Genomic DNA, 19,540 nt, shown 5'->3' on the forward strand with positions numbered 1-19,540 from the left:
TATTTTGTATAGCCTAAAATCACAAATAATAATAATAATAATATATATATATATATATTTATATATATATATATATTTATATAAGTGAAGGCATCGAGAGTCATGATAAGCAATAATATCTGAGTTGAAATGTGATTTTCTGTCATCAGGCTCCAACTTCAGAGGACTTCATGTTGACCGACTTGGGGGCTTTTATTTTGAAGAGACCTTTGAGCTACAATATCGTCCGAAAGTATAACTTCATCGTGACGGCCAAGGTAATTGAACATATTCCCTATATTCTGTATTGTTTAGAGCCCTGACAGCATGAATGGCTGATTGGTCTGCTGGTCTGTGTTCGCTGCAGGACGGCGCGGGGTTAAACGACACAGCCTCCGTGCTGATCAACGTCCTCGACTACGATAACCTGAATCCCTATTTCAGCCACATCTTGTACCGGGCTTTTATTCCAGAGAATCAGGTAAGTCTCTTCAGTGAAATACTGCAATATTTCTCTCTTTCACGATGCAAACCTGCACTTTTCTTTAAAAGGGGAAATGAGTCAGACTTGCCCACCTGCTCCAAACAGCTAGGGGCAGCGTTTCACCTCCACAACCGGGTCCGTGCGATCGGGCGTACGGTCCAGAATACGTTAAATTCAACCGCAGGCTGCATACGGAGACGTGGTCGTAGTCCCAGTCGTTGTGATGTCACTTGTTGGTTTGTGGACTGACGTTTTGAAACCTCGAGTTCGGCAATTTTTTTTGACGTCGCCATCTTGGATTACGGCGGTCGCCATTTTGTGTGTTTTTGCAACTGATAAACAGAAGTTACCATATTTGGAAAGCAGAGTGGAGCAGTAACCTGTCAATCACCTTGTAGCCCGCCCCTCAAGAGTCCCCCGCTTTATGCGCTGTTTGATTCTAAATGATGATAAATTACTAAATGAACAGCATGCTGTATGGAAGAAGACTTGAAACTAGAGATTAAGACATAAACTCATGTTTACAATGTTTACTGAGTCATTTTCAACTTCAACTTCTGACTTCTTTTTGCTCCTGGAGGAGTCGCCCCCTGTTGGTCAGGAGAGAGAATGTGAGTTTTATGACTTCGGCATCAGCTACAGCTAACCCTACAACGAACGGTACAACTAACGCTACAGCTAACGCTACAACTAACGCTAAAACTAACCCTACAACTAATGCTACAGCTAGCCCTACAACGAACGGTACAACTAACGCTACAGTTAACGCTACAACCAACGCTAAAACTAACCCTACAACTAATGCTACAGCTAACCCTACAACGAACGGTACAACTAAGGCTACAGCTAACGCTACAACTAACGCTAAAACTAACCCTACAACTAATGCTACAGCTAACCCTACAACGAACGGTACAACTAACGCTACAGTTAACGCTACAACCAACGCTAAAGCTAACCCTACAACTAATGCTACAGCTAATGCTATAGCTAACAGTACAGCTAACCCTACAACTAATGCTACAGCTAACGCTACAGTTAACGCTACGGATAACGGTACAGTTAACGCCACAGATAACGCTACAGCTAACGCTACAACTAACCCTACAGCTAACGCTATGACTAACGGAGAGGACGAAATTCAAATACAAAGCTTGTTCTCGTTTCTGTCACTTTGGATTTAATCCAATAAAGAAACTATTAAAACATACGCAGGCCCTATAGCGTTGCTGTTATTGATAATCCCTCAACTCTGCTCCTCCATCTATATGCTAAAATAATCAGTGGTGTCTTTTTTAGATTTTTTTGGTACATTGAGCAAATTTGACATTTCCGCACATAACATAGTTTATTTTTCTTTTTCTTCATTGTGACAGAGGAGTTTATTGTAGAAGTGTTACTTCTGAATTCAATCTTCTGTTATTTTAACTCCTTCTACGTTGTATATTTCAGATTGGGTCTTTCCGGACTATTGAGCCAGAGGCAATAAAAGCTCAGGACGGAGACATCGGGATCAACATGACTTTGACCTACAGCATCAGTGCAGGTAAATGACAAGAAGTAAAGACTTTGGCTCAGACCTCTGACATGAAACATAACATATTTAAACATCATCTTTATCTGTTCAGTGTCTCCAGACAAGTATCGGAGTAACTTCAACATGGACTCCAGCAGTGGAGTCGTGTCTTTGGTGACGGCTCTCGACAGAGAGGAGATGGATAGCAGCGAGATCTCTGTCAACATCAAGGTACCAAAACCTGAACTCTGGTTTATGGAGGATAATAAGACGAAATCTAATCCCAGTCATCTAGAGTTTAACTCGCCAATGACACACGCCAGACAGCAGGAAAATGAGCGCCATATAACTACTGTATCTTTCTTTTTTTTAATTACGTTTACGATATATGAAGTAAAGATATGTCTTCCTGTGAGGAATGTTTCACTGGTTATGAAACAGTCTCATACGAATAAGTTTAATACTGATGCCTCTATATCACTGGTTCTCAACTGGTCCGGCTCTGGGACCCACCATCACCCTTAATGACGAGCCGCCGCGACCCAAATCGAGGATAATTCTCAACTTCTGAAATGTATTTAATGAAAAGATGTTGCAGTTTGAACCTAAGGAATTGGCATTGATTAAAAAATCCTTTACTAAAAACATTTATTTAAAACATTTTCAATTAAATATAAGTCTAAGTTCATAAGCTGTATTTTATATTCAGTAAAATGTTTAATGTAATTATCCTAAAAACCCAAAGTCTCCCCCATATCAGAATGGTTTGACCCTGCGGCTGAAAACATGGAGGGATGAGCCTGCAAAAAAAAAAAAAAAAAAAAGTTCCTTCAAAATAAAATCACAGGATAAAAAAATAAATGTTTTTTTTTATTTTATTTTAATTATTATTTTTTTCCCAAGCAAAGGCCGACGACCCATTAAAAACTGGTGGGTTGTGACCCACTAGTTAAGAACCACTGCTCTATATGACTTAATACAACCCTCAGTCTAGATTTGGCTATTTATAAATAATTATTCTTGAAAATGAACATGAGAATAAACAGGATGAAGTAGATGTTTTTCTCATTTTTTTTGGAGTGAAAGTACATATGCACATATTTAAAGTACACATGTACCATGCTGTATGCAAGGAACAATGCAATTGTGAACTCTGTCAAGACGTTTAGCTATTTGTAAGTGTTGTCAATATGCATAACCAATGTGAACTTTACGTGCAAAATAATCTGATTGCAAACAAATATCATCCAAATGAACTGAATTCTAGTGAAGGCTTATCTAAATAAGACCCTGTTGCCGGTGACGTGTGGACAATTTGTCTCCAAACATGGAGGCACTTGACACTTTTACTGGTGCCATGTGAGAATAATTGAGTTTCTCTTGATGAATGATTATCCGTCATATTTTTCCTCTGCAAGGTGGCCCAGACAGACGACCCTCTGAAGACGGCGGACGCCGTGGTGTCCGTCACGGTCGAGGACGTGAACGATAACCCTCCAGAGTTTAACGAGCTCAGCTATTCCGAAACACTTCGAGAAAACTCGCCGGTCGGCGCCGTCGTGTTCAAAGCCGTCGTCACCGACCTGGACCAGGTACTGGGGATTTCTATTATTGAAAACCACTCTTTAGAAATTCAGTGATCATGTGTGTGTTTTGAAGTCAGAGAGCAACACTTTGCTCTGTAACGAGTAGCTATCGGTTTCCCAAACACGTTCAGAAACTCGAAGCCTTCGTAGATGTGTGCTCTTTGTGAGTCCAACTCGACGTGGCCGTCTCTCCTCAGGGGGGCTTTGTGGGAGCTTTGCGGATCCTTCCAGAATCTTCTCCTTTCTCCGTCGGCGCTGACGGGACAGTCAGCGTGAAGGACTCCTCCGCTCTGGACCGGGAGACCACCGAGAGCTTCACGTTCCAGGTATCCTCCGTTCGGGATTAACCAGGAGCCCCGAAGCCGTCTGGATCATCTGAAGACAAAAAGTAGTCGCAAATATATAGTGTCATTCAGAAAAACGTATTTTTAGCAAACAGTATCGTAGTGAGTGTTTGGCAGCAGTGTGTGTGTGTGTGTGTGTGTGTGTGTGTGTGTGCGTCTCCCTCCCAGTGCGACAGTGAGGCTCGTTGATGTGTTTTTAAAAAGTTTATTGTCAGCAATGAGCTCTACGGCTCAGAGGAAGAAGACGCTTCAGGCTTTGATACACGCACAATACTTGTCTGTAGATACATTAATACACACACCTACACACACACACACACACACACACACACACACACACACACACACACACACACACACACGATACTTGTCTGTAGATACATTGTTAGTTTTGATCTGTCTGGAAGTCACCAACTGTGGCCGTTCCTCGTCTCGTGAGATGGTCGGATTTCTCGACTAATCCCTCCAATGTTTTGTGACTCGTTCAAAAACACTTAACCCTTGTGTGGTGTTCATTTTTTTGTGGGTCTGTTGGACCCGTTGTATTTTGGGGGTTTTAATTCAACACAATCAAACAATTTGTGTTAAAATACTCAACAGATGTTTTCTTCATCCCAATTAGAAGCAATATAAACAGCAAATATGGTGAGTTAGCTTGCTGTTAGCAGCTTGTTTTTAAATATTGTCACAAATATTGTCTCTAAAAATCGAAAACATGCATTTAATATGCTGAAAGTATAACGAGAAGCAAATCCCCAAGTATCAAGTGAGCTATATAGTGTCTCACAAACAATATTATGTGACAATACCAACTCAGGGTCCACTTGCTAGCTTTTTCCAGAGCTTTAACCGCATGACATGGTCTTCATCAGTGTTTGCGTGAATGGGTGAAAGTGATACAAGTACGAGTCAATTTACCCTTTTACTATTTAAAGTCATTCAAGACTTTGAAAATAGTTGTTTGACGAAACAATCGCGACTCAAAGTCCACTTACTCGCTTTTCCTGGAGCTTTCAACCACTGTACATTTCTTCGTTAGCAGATGTTTGGATGGAGTTTGCGAACTCCAACTTCTGGTAAACGTTTCAGAAAAGTCCAGTAAAGTGGACCGTGAGCGCGTCTGTTTCCAAAGGTCAACAAATGATCTTTGATCCCTCGCACACAAGTGTTGTCAGGTGGATTTAAACCTTGAAAGCATCAACACCCAATGTTGTAATTGACACTCTGATCAAACCGTCCCAACGTGAGACAGTGTGTCACGTGACAAGATGAAGATTCAAAGCTTTTTAATGACGTGAAGAAAAAAACCATCGCTAAAGCTGGCCAATGTTTTTTTTTTTATTTTTTTTAAATTACCCGTCCTGATCATATCCTGAGACGCTGTGCTCTCGTTCATCGTAAAGGTCGAAGCGCGGGAGACGGATGCGCCCAACCAAGTCACGACCACAAATGTGACCGTAACTCTTCTGGATGAGAACGACAACGGCCCGAAATTCACCAGCAGCCGGTACGAGAGCAACGTCTTCCCAAACCAAACACAGGGGATGACGCTAGTGGAGGTGAGGAGTCTGTACAATATCCTTTATTATCACAACAATTAGAACTCGGGCTGTCTAACCGTGTTTTTTTAATATTGGAAATCGTTCAGTTGTAAAATAATCCGAACTGTTGGAATTGTCCTTCGTGGACATGTGTGTCTGAGCTTCATTTCAAGACGTCCTGAGAGAATTATTGTTCATCTGTGAGAGTTTTCCCAAAACCAAACAATGAACAGATTGAGTCGTCAAAGCAACTTAAAACAAGTTAGCCTTCTTTTATCAATCAGTTCTGTGGTTGGTTCTGTTGCTCAGTTTTTCTGAGAGTATTCCATGTGATCTCCATGCAACTCATTGTCTTCAAAACAAATCCTCACTCATGATAGTCTTGCTCTCATATGTGAAGTAAAGCAGGTGAGTCTTCAGCAGATAAAAATACAATTTCAAACTCCAAGACATTCACAAATACAAAAAAACAATACTGTGGGGGGCCGGAAACACTTCCCTGTGGGACTCCAGATGTTATAGGTAGGCGTTTTAGATAAATAACTTGCTTCTTAAAATGTGTGGGTTAAAAATATGGAGCAAACCATTATCACGTCTACATTGTTTAGCCACATAGAAAAGCTACACTGTAGTAATAGTACTGGTACATATCAGAACACATATTTTAACCTTCTTCAAAGTGTTTTTGTGGTTTTCGTAACTATGATTAGTGTGTTTACGGAAAGGGTCGGTGGTTTCCTGGTGGACCGCTACTGAACCACTACAATGTACTAACCCAGGAAACGCCCGAGGACAAGCTCATAAAATGAACCATACTTAATATGTACTGATGTGTTTCTTATCTATGATGCAATTCAAAGGTTGAGGCAGAGGATCCAGATGCGTTGGTGAATGGACGGATCAAATACTCAATTGAATTTGGGAATCATGGCGACCACTTCTCCATCGATGAAACCACCGGAGCGATCACTCTGACGAAAGTTATTCTAGTGGAAAGGCATCAAACCGTGGAGTTCCTGCTGTTCATTAAAGCCACAGACGGTATAGATGTGAACAGTATTTGTTCCGTGTTGATCATTTTGGTTCACAGTGATAACATTGTACACGTGATGATGTCATTCTTCTCCGGCAGGAGGAGAAGTGTCCCGCTCTGCCTTGGTGCAGGTGCAGATACTCGCCGTTGGAGATACAAAACCACAGTTCACTCATAGCACCTACAACGGCACCATAGAAGAAGAGAGCGAGCCGGGAACGGTGATCCTGAAGGTGAGGTTGACTTTCACCAGAATATTAAGGGTCATCTCATCCGCCTCGTTTCCCACTGACATCCAAAGCATATCTGTTGATGGCATCGGGATGTTTGACTTTGTTTTTAAATGTATTTATTCAGGTTGACTTCCTCGCATTAACAACTGAGGTTCCTGTGACTCTCCGAGTCGATACAGAAGCCGACAAGTTCGTCATCTCCAACAGCGGTGAATTCTCCGCTCTAGTGAAGCTGGACTACGACGAGGCCCCGCACAGCTACTCCGTGCAGATCTCCATCTCCGACGGGGTCAGCAGTGACAGCGCCGTCGTGGAGGTTAAAGTCACCGACGTCAACGACAACAGTCCTGTTTTCACCCCCAGTTCTGTCACAGAAGTAGTCCCAGAGGACGCAGAGGTAGGAACCAACGTTACCGCTGTTCCAGCTACAGACAAAGACAGCGGCTTCAACAAGGAGCTCAGATACTTCCTGAGAGGAGGAGGAGAGGGGAGCTTCTCTGTGGACCCCGTGTCCGGGATGGTGAGCGTGGCCGCCGCGCTCGACAGGGAGACCAAGGCCGAGTACAACCTGCTGGTGGAGGCCGAAGATCAGGGTCGTCCGTCCAGGACTGCCACGGCTTCCCTGCTGGTCCGAGTGTTCGACGTCAACGACAACGTCCCCGAGTTCTCAGAGGCCGAGTATCAGGTTGAAGTCTCAGAGGCGGAGCCGGCCGGTACGAGCCTCCTCACCTTATCGGCCGTCGATACCGACGGAGAAGCAAACGGGAGAGTAACTTACAGCATCGTCCAGCAGAGTCCGTCCTCAGACGCTCCTGTTTTTGAGTTGGACTCCTCCAGCGGGGTTCTGCGGCTGGCCCAGACTCTGGACTACAGCCAGGTGAAGGTGTACAGTCTCAGGGTTCAGGCCTCCGACGGGGGGACTCCCCCTCTGGCTGGAAACAGCTCTGTGGTGGTGAAGGTGAAGGACGTGAACAACAACCCGCCTGAGTTCAGTCAGGACATCTACAACGCATCCATCTCTGAGAACTTGGCCAGCGGGGCGTCTGTTCTCACCCTGGAGGTCACGGACAAGGACGAGGTGAGTTTGATCACCTAAAGAACGATGTAAGATTTAAGATCAGATATTGTTTTGTGTGTTGTTGTTGTCTCACGTATAGTAAAAGGATACTATACTTTATAATCTGGGCAGTTGCAAAACATTGTACTGACTTTTTTCTAACTGTAGCTGCTGAGTCAACATTTGAATCAATATCTAAATCTAAATATCATCAAACATACATACATACATACATACATACATACATACATACATACATACATACATACATACATACATACATACATACATACATACATACATATGATAATATCTGTATTTGCAGTTTTAATGAAACGCAGATGAGAGAAACTCAAATGGCCTCCTTAGAGTTTGGACCTTGGCTCTGCTGCTTTATAATCACAATCATTTATTACATTGCATTTATTAGGACTAGCATCATAATTTATCTGACCACACTGAGCGTTACTTCAGATAAGTACGTCCTTGTATTGCAGCGCTGATGGTGACGTCTCACCACCAGGAGCTTTTTAACAGACCATCACTCTCCGTCCGCAGGGCGGATTCTCCGGCGGCTCCTTCCTCTTCACCAGCGACACCTTCGACATTAACGAGCAGGGCGTGGTCTCGCTGAGGGCCGACGCCACCTTGGACAGAGAGACGAAGGACCGCTACGAGCTGCAGGTACAAACATGTCACGGTTCTGTTTTCTGTCTCCTGGTTCAGTGAAAGACTTCATGTTACGTCCAGTTGTCTGGTAGAAACTCACAGCAGTTTACATCTTCAAGGCACCAGACAGAATACAACATGATCTGATACACACACACATTTAGATGACTTGTAAGCACACGTACGTGTGTGTGTGTGTGTGTGTGTGTGTGTGTGTGTGTGCTCAAGAAGGTTCCTTCATGGCTTCCACCTCAAGGAACAAGAAAGAAAATAATAAAACTGTTTCTCACAGTTGTCTTTCACGAATATAAAGAGACCACACATGAAGCATGAATTGAGATTCAACAGTCTTCAAATGTCTTGTGAACACACATTTTGTGTGTGTGTGTGTGTGTGTGCGTGTGTGTGTTCACAAGTAATTTACATTTTGTTCACCACCTGAAAGTAAATATACAAAGTTCCTTCTTGAGGTGAAAGGCAGGATAGTATGGAAGCCCATTTCCGCCACAAATAGAAGTCATAATTATGAAGAAAAAAAAAGACCCAAAAAACAAGTCATAATGGTGAATTTCTTCTTTTTTTTTGGCAGAGATGACTTTTTTTAGAAACTTTTTTAGAACTGGCCCTAAAAAAAATTAAACAGATAAATACAAAACACGTTTGTGTCTTTGTCTTTTGCATTTTGCGTTTTGAGGGTTTCCTGCAGCTTTGCAGCTAAAGACCGTGGGCCCGATGCCGTTCTCCGTGTCTGTCCTCAGGTGGTGGCGGTGGATCAACACCCCGGCGGTCTGAGCTCCACGGCCCAGCTCCACATCGCCGTCCTGGACTACAACGACAACGCGCCGCAGTTCCCCAGCATCCCCGACCCGCTCCGGATCCGCGAGGGCAACTACTCGGAGGACGCTCCGGGAGAAGTGTTCACCATCGTGCCCACGGACGCCGACCTCGGCCCCAACGGGGAGGTCACGCTCTCCCTCGTGACCCCACACCCGCTCTTCAGATTCAGCAAGGTGAGAGGCGGCGAGGCGGCGACGGAGGCGTGAGAGCGGCGAGAGCGTTGAGAGAGCGGCGAGAGCGTTGAGAGAGCGGCGAGAGAAGTGAGAGAGCGGCGAGAGAGCGGTGAGAGAGCGGCGAGAGAGCGGTGAGAAAAGTGAGAGAGCGGCGAGAGAGGCGCGAGAGAGGCGAGAGAGGTGAGAGAGGTGAGAGAGCGGTGAGAGAAGTAAGAGAGCGGTGAGAGAGCAGTGAGAGAGCGGCGAGAGAGGTGAGAGAGCAGTGAGAGAAGTAAGAGAGCGGTGAGAGAGCAGTGAGAGAGCGGCGAGAGAGCGGTGAGAGAGCGGCGAGAGTGGCGAGAGAGCAACGAGAGAGGTGAGAGAGCTTTGATAGAGCGGCGAGAGAGGTGAGAGAGCTGTGAGAGAGCTGTGATAGAGCGGCGAGAGAGCGGTGAGAGAGGTGAGAGAGGTGATAGAGCGGTGAGAGAGCGGTGAGAGAGCGGTGAGAGAGCGAGAGAAAGCGGCGAGAGTGGCGAGAGAGCGACGAGAGAGGTGAGAGAGCTTTGATAGAGCGGTGAGAGAGGTGATAGAGCGTCGAGAGAGGTGATAGAGCGTCGAGAGAGGTGAGAGAGGTGATAGAGCGTCGAGAGAGGTGATAGAGCGGTGAGAGAGGTGATAGAGCGGCGAGAGAGCGGTGAGAGAGCGGTGAGAGCGGCGAGAGAGGTGATAGAGCGGCGGTCGCTCGGGCTCTGAGGTCTCTGTTGGTTTGCAGGACGGGACGCTGCAGGCTGTCGGCTCTCTGGATCGAGAGAGAAAGGAAACGTACGAGCTGTTCCTGAAGGCATCGGACAACGGCCGCCCGCAGCTAGAGGTGACCTCATTATTAGTGTTATTATTAGTCGTACTTATTATTCACTAAATGATGTTGACTGTTATTGGACTGTTGCAGGAAGGTGACACAGTAATGTTTGAATGATGCAACACAAGATTTGAGTTGTCTACTAATCTTTTACAAAGTATTCTGTTAACACAATATATATAAATATATGTGTAATATATACACAATATATGGGTAATTACATATTACCCATATATTGTGTATATATTACACATATATTGTGTATATATTACACATAGTGTTGTGTACATAAGCTACAATGTGTATAATTTACACATATATTGTGTGAATATTACACATTGGGTTTATGAGCTGCATTGGAAAATTACTTATCACATATAGTGTGCTGTAATTAAAGGACTAATTTGTGAAGGAAATGCACTGAAATACTTCGAAATTCAGCAAATTTGTCCTTAAAATGTTATTAGCTCTTGAATTGTTCTCCAAAAAAATTGCTGAGATAAATATTTTTGTGCACAAACTTCTGTTATGAAGTAACAGAGAAAGATTAAAAAGCATGTTTATGTTCATATGAATCATAATATATCAGGCAATATAAAAGGGACCAAAGAAAAAGATGAATTGTCGTGAATCATACAAAATAAATAAAAGTTTGAGCGTGATGAGCTCGTGTGCTGCAGAACGTCACCGCCGTCACCGTGAGCGTGGAGGACGTGAACGACAACACGCCCGAGTTCAGCCTCAGCAGCTACGAGACCAGCGTCCTCCGGAAAGACGCCGAGGACGGGAAGCTGCTGCTGACGCTGTCCGCCGCCGACGGAGACGTCGGGAACAACTCGCTCATCGCCTACAGGTCAGCGGGGACACGAGGGCGATGTCACTGAACCGAGCTTCCTCTTTCAGTCCGATCACAAGCCGCTGAAGGACATCGGTCCTCATGATGATGACAGCGCCTTCATCAGGTTGTATACGATGTTTTTCTTCTTCTGCTGCTGCAGTTTCTCTGGAGGAAGTTCTCCATATTTGGCCTTGAACAGCGAGACCGGGGCCGTGACCTTGACCTCTGACCTCGACGACCTCACAGAGGACATCACTGTGGTGCTGACGGCGGTGGCTCAGGACCACGGTCTTCCTCCTCTGAGCTCCACAGGTACCGACAGCAGCCTGATGCTTCACTCACCGTCACCTGAACATGTTGAGACATGATACTGTGAACACAATGTTACATTACTGTGAACACAATGTTACATTACTGTGAACACAATGTTACATTACTGTGAACACAATGTTACATTACTGTGAACACAATGTTACATTACTGTGAACACAATGTTACATTACTGTGAACACAATGTTACATTACTGTGAACACAATGTTACATTACTGTGAACACAATGTTACATTACTGTGAACACAATGTTACATTACTGTGAACACAATGTTACATTACTGTGAACACAATGTTACATTACTGTGAACACAATGTTATATTACTGTGAACACAATTTTACATTACTGTGAACACAATGTTACATTACTGTGAACACAATGTTACATTACTGTGAACACAATGTTACATTACTGTGAACACAATGTTACATTACTGTGAACACAATGTTATATTACTGTGAACACAATGTTACATTACTGTGAACACAATGTTACATTACTGTGAACACAATGTTATATTACTGTGAACACAATGTTACATTACTGTGAACACAATGTTACATTACTGTGAACACAATGTTATATTACTGTGAACACAATGTTACATTACTGTGAACACAATGTTACATTACTGTGAACACAATGTTACATTACTGTGAACACAATGTTACATTACTGTGAACACAATGTTACATTACTGTGAACACAATGTTACATTACTGTGAACACAATGTTACATTACTGTGAACACAATGTTACATTACTGTGAACACAATTTTACATTACTGTGAACACAATGTTACATTACTGTGAACACAATGTTACATTACTGTGAACACAATGTTACATTACTGTGAACACAATCTCTATCTATGTAAAAAGTACTTTTAAGCAAAATATTTTGCTCATGTGAAAAACAATTACTTCAATGTCATACTTATATACAGTACTTGAGTACTACATGTATTTGGTTACTTTCCACCATTATTTACAACAATAGAAATCCCATTTTTAAAGATACTGTATTGCTCATCATTAACCGTATATTAATTAACCGTATATTAATTAACCGTATATTAATTAACCGTATATTAATTAACAGTATATTAATTACCGTGTTCCTTGCAGCTCGCGTCGTGGTCAAGCTGCGGGTGGTCAATCTGGACGATGGCGTGGCCTTCTGGAGCTCCTCCTACAACTTCAGCGTCCCTGAGAACCGGCCGGCGGGGGCGTACGTGGGCGAGGTCTGGGCCTCGGCAGGAAGTGACCTCTACAACGTCACCTACAGGCTGAAGACGCACACGGACCGGTTCTCCGTCAACACCAGCGGAGCCCTGCTCACCAGAACAGAGCTGGACAGAGAAGAGCAGGTGTGGTACATCCTGGACGTGGAGGCCGTGGACACCAGGACCCCCCCTACGTCAGCCGTGGCAATGGTACGACCCGCTTTGAAAAAATGATTTCTATCCTATTAGACGCGTTTAGGGGCCGATTCCTTCAGGTGGTATTGATTACTGAAGCGAGGTGAACCTCCTTTATCGTCTGGGAAGGAAGCACACAGACTTACTGGACAATATGACAGTTTTTTTAGGGTTTTCTCTCTCTCTTCCCTCTCTCTCTCAGGTCAGAGTTGAGGTGGAGGACGTGAACGAGGCCCCGTGGTTTCCCTCCTCGGTGTACAAAGCCTCCGTGTTCAGCATCGCTCCGTTCAAAAGCCCCGTCGTCAGAGTCCAGGTAAACACTCCCAGCTCCTGTTGAGGGAAACTCAAGAAACTCACGCTGCTCTAAAAACATCAGCGTGTGCGATAAGAACATTTACTTCTTGTTTCAGTGCGAAGGTCAACAGGAGTTGCACTTTGAACTGAAACCCAGCACAGATCAGGAAGAAATCTTTTATATTATGTTAGAAAAAAAAGTCCAGTTCTCAGTAGAACATGTGATGAAAAGTCACGGTATCAAAAAGATAAAAGAACAATTAAAGACATGTTGTGGAAAGTAGAGTATATTAAGTAAAAAAATAGCCATAAAAAGGTTCATAGTAAATATGTTGAGTGTTTTTTTATAGATAAAATAATCACAGTATGTTGTAGTATGTTGAAAAGTAATTGTATAGTGTAGAACAAAAATATAAAAATATATGGTATAATATGTGAAAGTGAGTATAAATTGTCAAAAAAAATGTGTAGCATGGAGGGAAAAAAAAGTCATGAAAATTCAATGCTACAGTCGAAAAAACTAAAAATGAATTATACAAAATGCCCCCCAAAAAAATGTTCAAACTTTTTTTGGTATGTAAAAAAAAAAATATTTTCCCATTCATGTTATGGAAAACAAACGTGCCAACGAATTCATAGAAAAGTCACATTATAGTGAAATAAAAATTGATAACGAAGCCAAAAAGTCCTCGTACATTATGTTCATAAAAGGTTGTAGTATACTTCATCCAAAAAGGCACAAAAAACCTTCTGTAGTCTGTGAAAAGTCAGTGTAATATTTCATTAAAAAGCCTTTTAAATAATAATTGACATTAAGAAGCAGTATAGAAGCAGAAGGTTCTCTCTGTTGTGTCCTTTATGTAATTATGTCATAAAGTTATAAATTCCTTGTGCTGACTCAGCAGGTTTAAAGTGCGCTGACATACGGGTGTGGTGGTCAATCAGGATGAATGATAATATTAATAATCATAATAATCTCCGTCCTTTGCCCCCTGAAGGCTTTGGACCCTGACGTCGGGGACGAGGGTCGGCTGGTCTACGGTCTGGCGGCGGCCAGTCCTCACTTCGACGTGGAGCCGTCCTCGGGGCAGCTGTACGTGGTGTCGGCGGCGGCTCTGGCCGGACAGGCGGCGACGCTGGAGGTGACGGCCAGAGACCCCCGAGGGCTTCAGGCTACGACCATAGTGGAGGCGAGTGAGGAGGAAACACATGACACTCTCTCTGGTTCCTACATCGTGATTTCATCAGAAATAAAGATGGAGGCGTCCACTAAAACACACCCACAAATATGATTTTTCCAGCTTATATTATTACAAATCTGTTCTCCGTTCTTTCTACGCTCGTCTGTTTGGTAACTGTCGGCACAGTAAATTGATTATTTAGTTCCTGAGTTAAGTACTGGCAGTATAAAGGTCTCTTGTGTGGATCTGGCGCCCTCTAGTGGCGGAATTGAACCTGTCATCTGGAACGAGTAAATATAAACGTAAATTCAACAGAAAATAATTTTTCTTGCCGTTTCTCACGAGGAATTTGAGCAGAATATTACTTTTAAATCTAAATATGTTAGTAAAACAAGTTTATGCATAATAGTCGAGAATGAATATTATGTTGCCCGAACTGTTACACTCTTCTTTGGATCTTTAAAAACACAAAGTACCCTCCTCCCAATATCTCAAAAGAATAGAACGGTATGAAGTTGGTTTACATTTGTTTTTACGATAAATAATAAAGTGCATGTTTTAAACTTGTTTCGATGTGCTCAGGTGATGCAATGCAATAATTATTGTTTTAATGTAAGTGAAAACTTTCTCCTGCGTACGCAGGTGGAGGTGAAGGGTCGTGCGAGCAACGAGGACGTTGTGGTCATCGCCCTCAACCAGCCGGCCAACGACGTGATGAAGAAAGTCCCCGAGTTGGAGAAGTGAGACGAGTACCGTCACATAATCAAGATTAATTTTTTTAGCGTTACATCCTCATAACTTCTCTCTCTCTTCCTCCTCTCAGGTCTTTGGGAGAGGCTCTGAACTGGAAAGTGAACGTCCTCGAGGTGTCGAACGCCATCGCCAAATCCCCCGAGTCCAGAGCGCAGAGCGCCGCCATGAAGACGACGGTCGCCTTGATCGTGGAAGACGGAGCAGACGTCGTCTGCTGGGAGGAGGTCACGGAGTAAGAGTTTGATTTTAATGTTCAGACGTCAACTACAAGATGCAGAAGTTATGATTAATATATTATAGTTATAGCAGGCTTTGGTTGGAAACTACCGTAAAAGTCGGGTTATAAGCCGCGACTACCTTCGGTGGTTAGCTCCAGCTGACGCTGCTGCTAGCTCCCCGCTCTAGCTAGCTAGCGCTGCTACTAGCTAGCGCTGCTACTAGCTCCCCGCAGCTGCTGCTGCTACTGCCCAAGGGCGTCAAGCCGAGGCTGGTCCCACTGCCTTCAGTGGTTGTCGGAGAGCTAGCGGGGAGCTAGCAGACGCGCTATCTGGCTATTCAGCGGGGAGCTAGCAGCAGCGCTAGCTAGCTACAGCGGGGACAACCACCGAAAGTAGTAGCGGCTTTGAACCCAACTTTTACGGTAGTAAACGTTTAAGTATTTTCAGTTTATGCCACCATACTTGTACTTCACCACATCTCAGAGGCAAATATTGTAGTTTTGACGTCTTTACATTAATTTGGCAGCTTTAGTTACTTTGAATACAAGTAAAAGCTTGTAAAAAATGTTTTGTTCGAACAGTTTGTACAGTTGAAACCATCCGATAAGTGGCTAACTATTTATGATTGATTTCCTTCTAATATTTGTAATGAATCAGTAATAATGTTGAGGTTTTACATGAATGCACGAGTAATAATAACCTATTAATATATAATAGTAGGGACATTTCTTATGATTATTCTTGTATGTTTTCAATTAAGTAACATTTTTCAATGCAGGACTTTCACCCAAAGTATTTCCCCAGTGTTGTATTAGTACTTTTACCTGTACCTCAACTGAAATACCACATTTACACCCTAAAAAGTCCAATAAACAAAATAATTAAACGCTCCATTTTCTCCACACCTGTCCACCAGGAAGCTGCTGAGCCAATCGGACGCTGTGATGACGGAGCTCGTCAAAGTGTTCGGGGCGGATGTTCAATTTGACGTGGAGATGAGGCCTCAAAGCCCCGCCCCCAACCAGCCCGTGGTCATCGCTCTGGGCACCGTGTTGGCCCTGTGCATGCTGGGATTGATGGCTAGCTTTGCCTTTGTGATGAGGTGAGACTGATTTCTGTTAACGGGTGCGTCATGTCAACCTGGAGCGACAGTTTGGATGTTTTAAAGTGTGGTTCGTATGAGCTTCTTCTTCAGTGTTTCACTTGTTTGTTTCACTTCAAAAGTTCATTTGGATTTACACAATAAACACAAACTAACAGACCAACAATCGTGAGAGGCAAAATGGCCGCCCTCTTTTATGAATCTGGTCATGAGCTCTGTAGAGAGGTTGGTTGGTTGGTTGGTTGGTTGGTTGGTTGGTTGGTCGGTTGGTTGGTTGGTCGGTTGGTTGGTCGGTTGGTCGGTTGGTCGGTTGGTACACAACAATACATGTTCAGGTTCTCCATAGACCTGCATTGCCTCCACACGGCTCTCAACATGTCGCCCATGTTGGGTCCCTCAGGTTGAAGAGGAAGCAGAAGCATCAGGATTCGGACAAAGAGACTTTGAACATGGATCTATCTGCTGACAGGTGAGTCCTGGAACAACAACTCGTGTTCACACGTGTTCACAGCGCTCCGGTTCTCACCCAAATGCATCTGTTTGCTTCCAGGAAAAGTTCTCTGGACGTATTCATAAACTTTGAACAGGTAAACACACAAAGACAATACTCATGAAATATCACAATATAACAACAAGTTGATTTACGCTGGAGGGAGAAATGTCTTTAATAAATACTGCAATAAGTCCTGCATTCATGTGTGTGTTGCATTTTACTGCTGTGGATGTTTTTAACTTTATTTAATTTACATCAATGCACCAAATCCTATAAGATCTTCACGTTTATGAGAACCTCGTATTTCTAGAAAGAAAAACCTGTTTTCAGCTTTGTGACGAAGCATTTTCCAGCTGATCCAAGAGGCTTTTTAAAGAGTTATCTGAAGAAGTAGGAGGAGCTTATCGACACATGAAGGAAACGCTTCATCAAGGTTTTACCTGGACAGGAAGGAGATGGAAAAACTGTCCTATAGAGTAAAAGTACAATATTTACCTCTGAGATGTAGCAGAGTAGAAGTATACGCAGCTTGATTTTATACTCCTACTCATACTGAGTAAATGTACTTGTGTTTCAGGATCAGACGAAGTCTCAGGAGGCCGGAGCAGCAGAGCCGGTGAAGACAGACGGCGGCATCGTGGGAGTCGCACAGACGGAGCAATCGTCTCTCTGATCAGAACTCAACAAGCTTTTCAGTCCGACACTAAAATAATGAATTTAGATAAAACAAAATCAGTTTGTTGAGGCATGAAAGTTCTCACTTTTAGCTTATTTATTTCCTTCATTTGGCTGATGAAGGTTCGATGCTAATCCGTCTTTAAAAAAAAAAAAAAAAACATTCTATAGACTTCTATACAACCAGAGGAGTCGCCCCCTGGTGGACAGGAGAGATAATGCAGCTTCAACACATGAAGCATAGACTTCTATACAACCAGAGGAGTTGCCCCTGGTGGTCAGGAGAGAGAATGCAGCTTTAACACATGAAGCATAGACTTCTATACAACCAGAGGAGTCGCCCCCTGATGGTCAGGAGAGAGAATGCAGCTTTAACACATGAAGCATAGACTTCTATACAACCAGAGGAGTCGCCCCCTGGTGGTCAGGAGAGAGAATGCAGCTTTAACACATGAAGCATAGACTTCTATACAACCAGAGGAGTCGCCCCTGGTGGTCAGGAGAGAGAATGCAGCTTTAACACATGAAGCATAGACTTCTATACAACCAGAGGAGTCGCCCCTGGTGGTCAGGAGAGAGAATGCAGCTTTAACACATGAAGCATAGACTTCTATACAACCAGAGGAGTCGCCCCTGGTGGTCAGGAGAGAGAATGCAGCTTTAACACATGAAGCATAGACTTCTATACAACCAGAGGAGTCGCCCCTGGTGGTCAGGAGAGAGAATGCAGCTTTAACATATGAAGCATAGACTTCTATACAACCAGAGGAGTCGCCCCCTGGTGGTCAGGAGAGAGAATGCAGCTTTAACACATGAAGCATAGACTTCCCTCTTCAGACCCGGTGGTTGTAAACTTCTATATTAAATCATTTCAGGCTCCAAACTTTGCGGTCTTTTCAGTCTCAATACTGACAAATGCACACAGAAAGATTCACAAATATATTTGATTTACAAACGCATGCGGAAGGATTTACAAATACATTGCAATGATTTATATAAATGTAAAAAATATATATATATATCACAAATATATTTCTCCATTTGTATTTATTTGAGTGTTGATTTTTCTATTTGTTTGTGAATTTATATGTATTTATTTGTGCATTTGTTTGTGCATGGCTTCACGTGTGTGTGTGTGTGTGTGTGTGTGTGTGTGTGTGTGTGTGTGTGTGTGTGTGTGTGTGTGTGTGTGTGTGTGTGTGTGTGTGTGTGTGTGTGTGTGTGTGTGTGGCTTTGTTGAGACCCTGCCATGCTTAGATCAGTGGCATCTGTAGCCAATCAGATGCCGCCCTCATTTTTAACCAATCACATGAGCGCAGCTCCCCCCTCCCCTCCCCACGTGGCTTCATTTGTCGGAAAGGGGGCGTGGCTTATCTCCGTGACTTATCTCTGTTAAAGTTAACATTTCTGCAAACAGAAACAAGAAATACATCATAGAAATACATTATTATTTATTATTATAAATTTGGCAAGACAGGCAGTGAGTGAGTCACGGAGATAAGCCACGCCCCCTTTCCTTGCCAATGTGGGCAGGGGAGGGGGGAGCTGCGCTCCTGTGATTGGTTGAAAATGAGGGCGACATCTGATTGGCTACAGATCGCCACATGTTGGAAAAAACGCATTTACAGATCTAATCATGGCAGTCTCATAAAAGCCCACACACATGTGAAGCCATTCACAAACAAATGCACAATACACACAAATAAATACAAATGCAGAAATATATTAGTGATTTTTTATTTACATTTAAATGAATCATTGGAATGTAATTTGCAAATCCTTCTGTGTGTATTTGTAAATCAAATATATTTGTGGATCTTTCTGTGTGATTTGTCCGTACTGAGTCCATACAAAACGACCTCAAACATCACAGCAGCACATTCAAGGTGGGAACCGTTTTTAAGAACTAAACTACGCTGCTGTCGTGTTCAGTTTGACATTA

General features: G+C 43.3%; 1 protein-coding gene across 3 annotated transcripts; it reads left to right on the top strand.

The window, feature by feature from the left end:
* Window positions 1-169: 169 nt before the first annotated feature.
* On the top strand, window positions 170-17,926 carry LOC137798751 (cadherin-23-like). 3 transcript variants are annotated; one of them, XM_068595679.1, is made up of 25 exons: window positions 235-257; window positions 347-460; window positions 1,044-1,074; window positions 1,916-2,009; window positions 2,092-2,210; window positions 3,398-3,571; window positions 3,763-3,891; window positions 5,313-5,468; window positions 6,311-6,491; window positions 6,583-6,716; window positions 6,841-7,794; window positions 8,332-8,457; window positions 9,201-9,452; window positions 10,204-10,302; window positions 10,971-11,143; window positions 11,289-11,440; window positions 12,590-12,897; window positions 13,085-13,195; window positions 14,175-14,366; window positions 15,000-15,097; window positions 15,181-15,342; window positions 16,245-16,430; window positions 16,831-16,899; window positions 16,981-17,017; window positions 17,501-17,926. In XM_068595679.1, the coding sequence occupies exons 4-25, from the start codon at window positions 1,982-1,984 to the stop codon at window positions 17,594-17,596; spliced, it is 3,936 nt and encodes a 1,311-aa protein (XP_068451780.1). In that variant the 5' UTR covers window positions 235-257; window positions 347-460; window positions 1,044-1,074; window positions 1,916-1,981; the 3' UTR covers window positions 17,597-17,926. The 3 variants fall into 3 exon arrangements, with proteins under 3 accessions (XP_068451778.1, XP_068451780.1, XP_068451779.1); XM_068595677.1 differs by lacking the exon at window positions 1,044-1,074 and having other exon boundaries at window positions 170-257; XM_068595678.1 differs by lacking the exons at window positions 235-257; window positions 347-460 and having other exon boundaries at window positions 667-1,074.
* Window positions 17,927-19,540: the final 1,614 nt, after the last annotated feature.

Source organism: Clinocottus analis, unplaced genomic scaffold (assembly GCF_023055335.1).
Source record: "Clinocottus analis isolate CAN_PGR_092001 unplaced genomic scaffold, fCliAna1.0.p SCAF_31, whole genome shotgun sequence".
NCBI classification, from domain to species: domain Eukaryota; kingdom Metazoa; phylum Chordata; class Actinopteri; order Perciformes; family Cottidae; genus Clinocottus; species Clinocottus analis.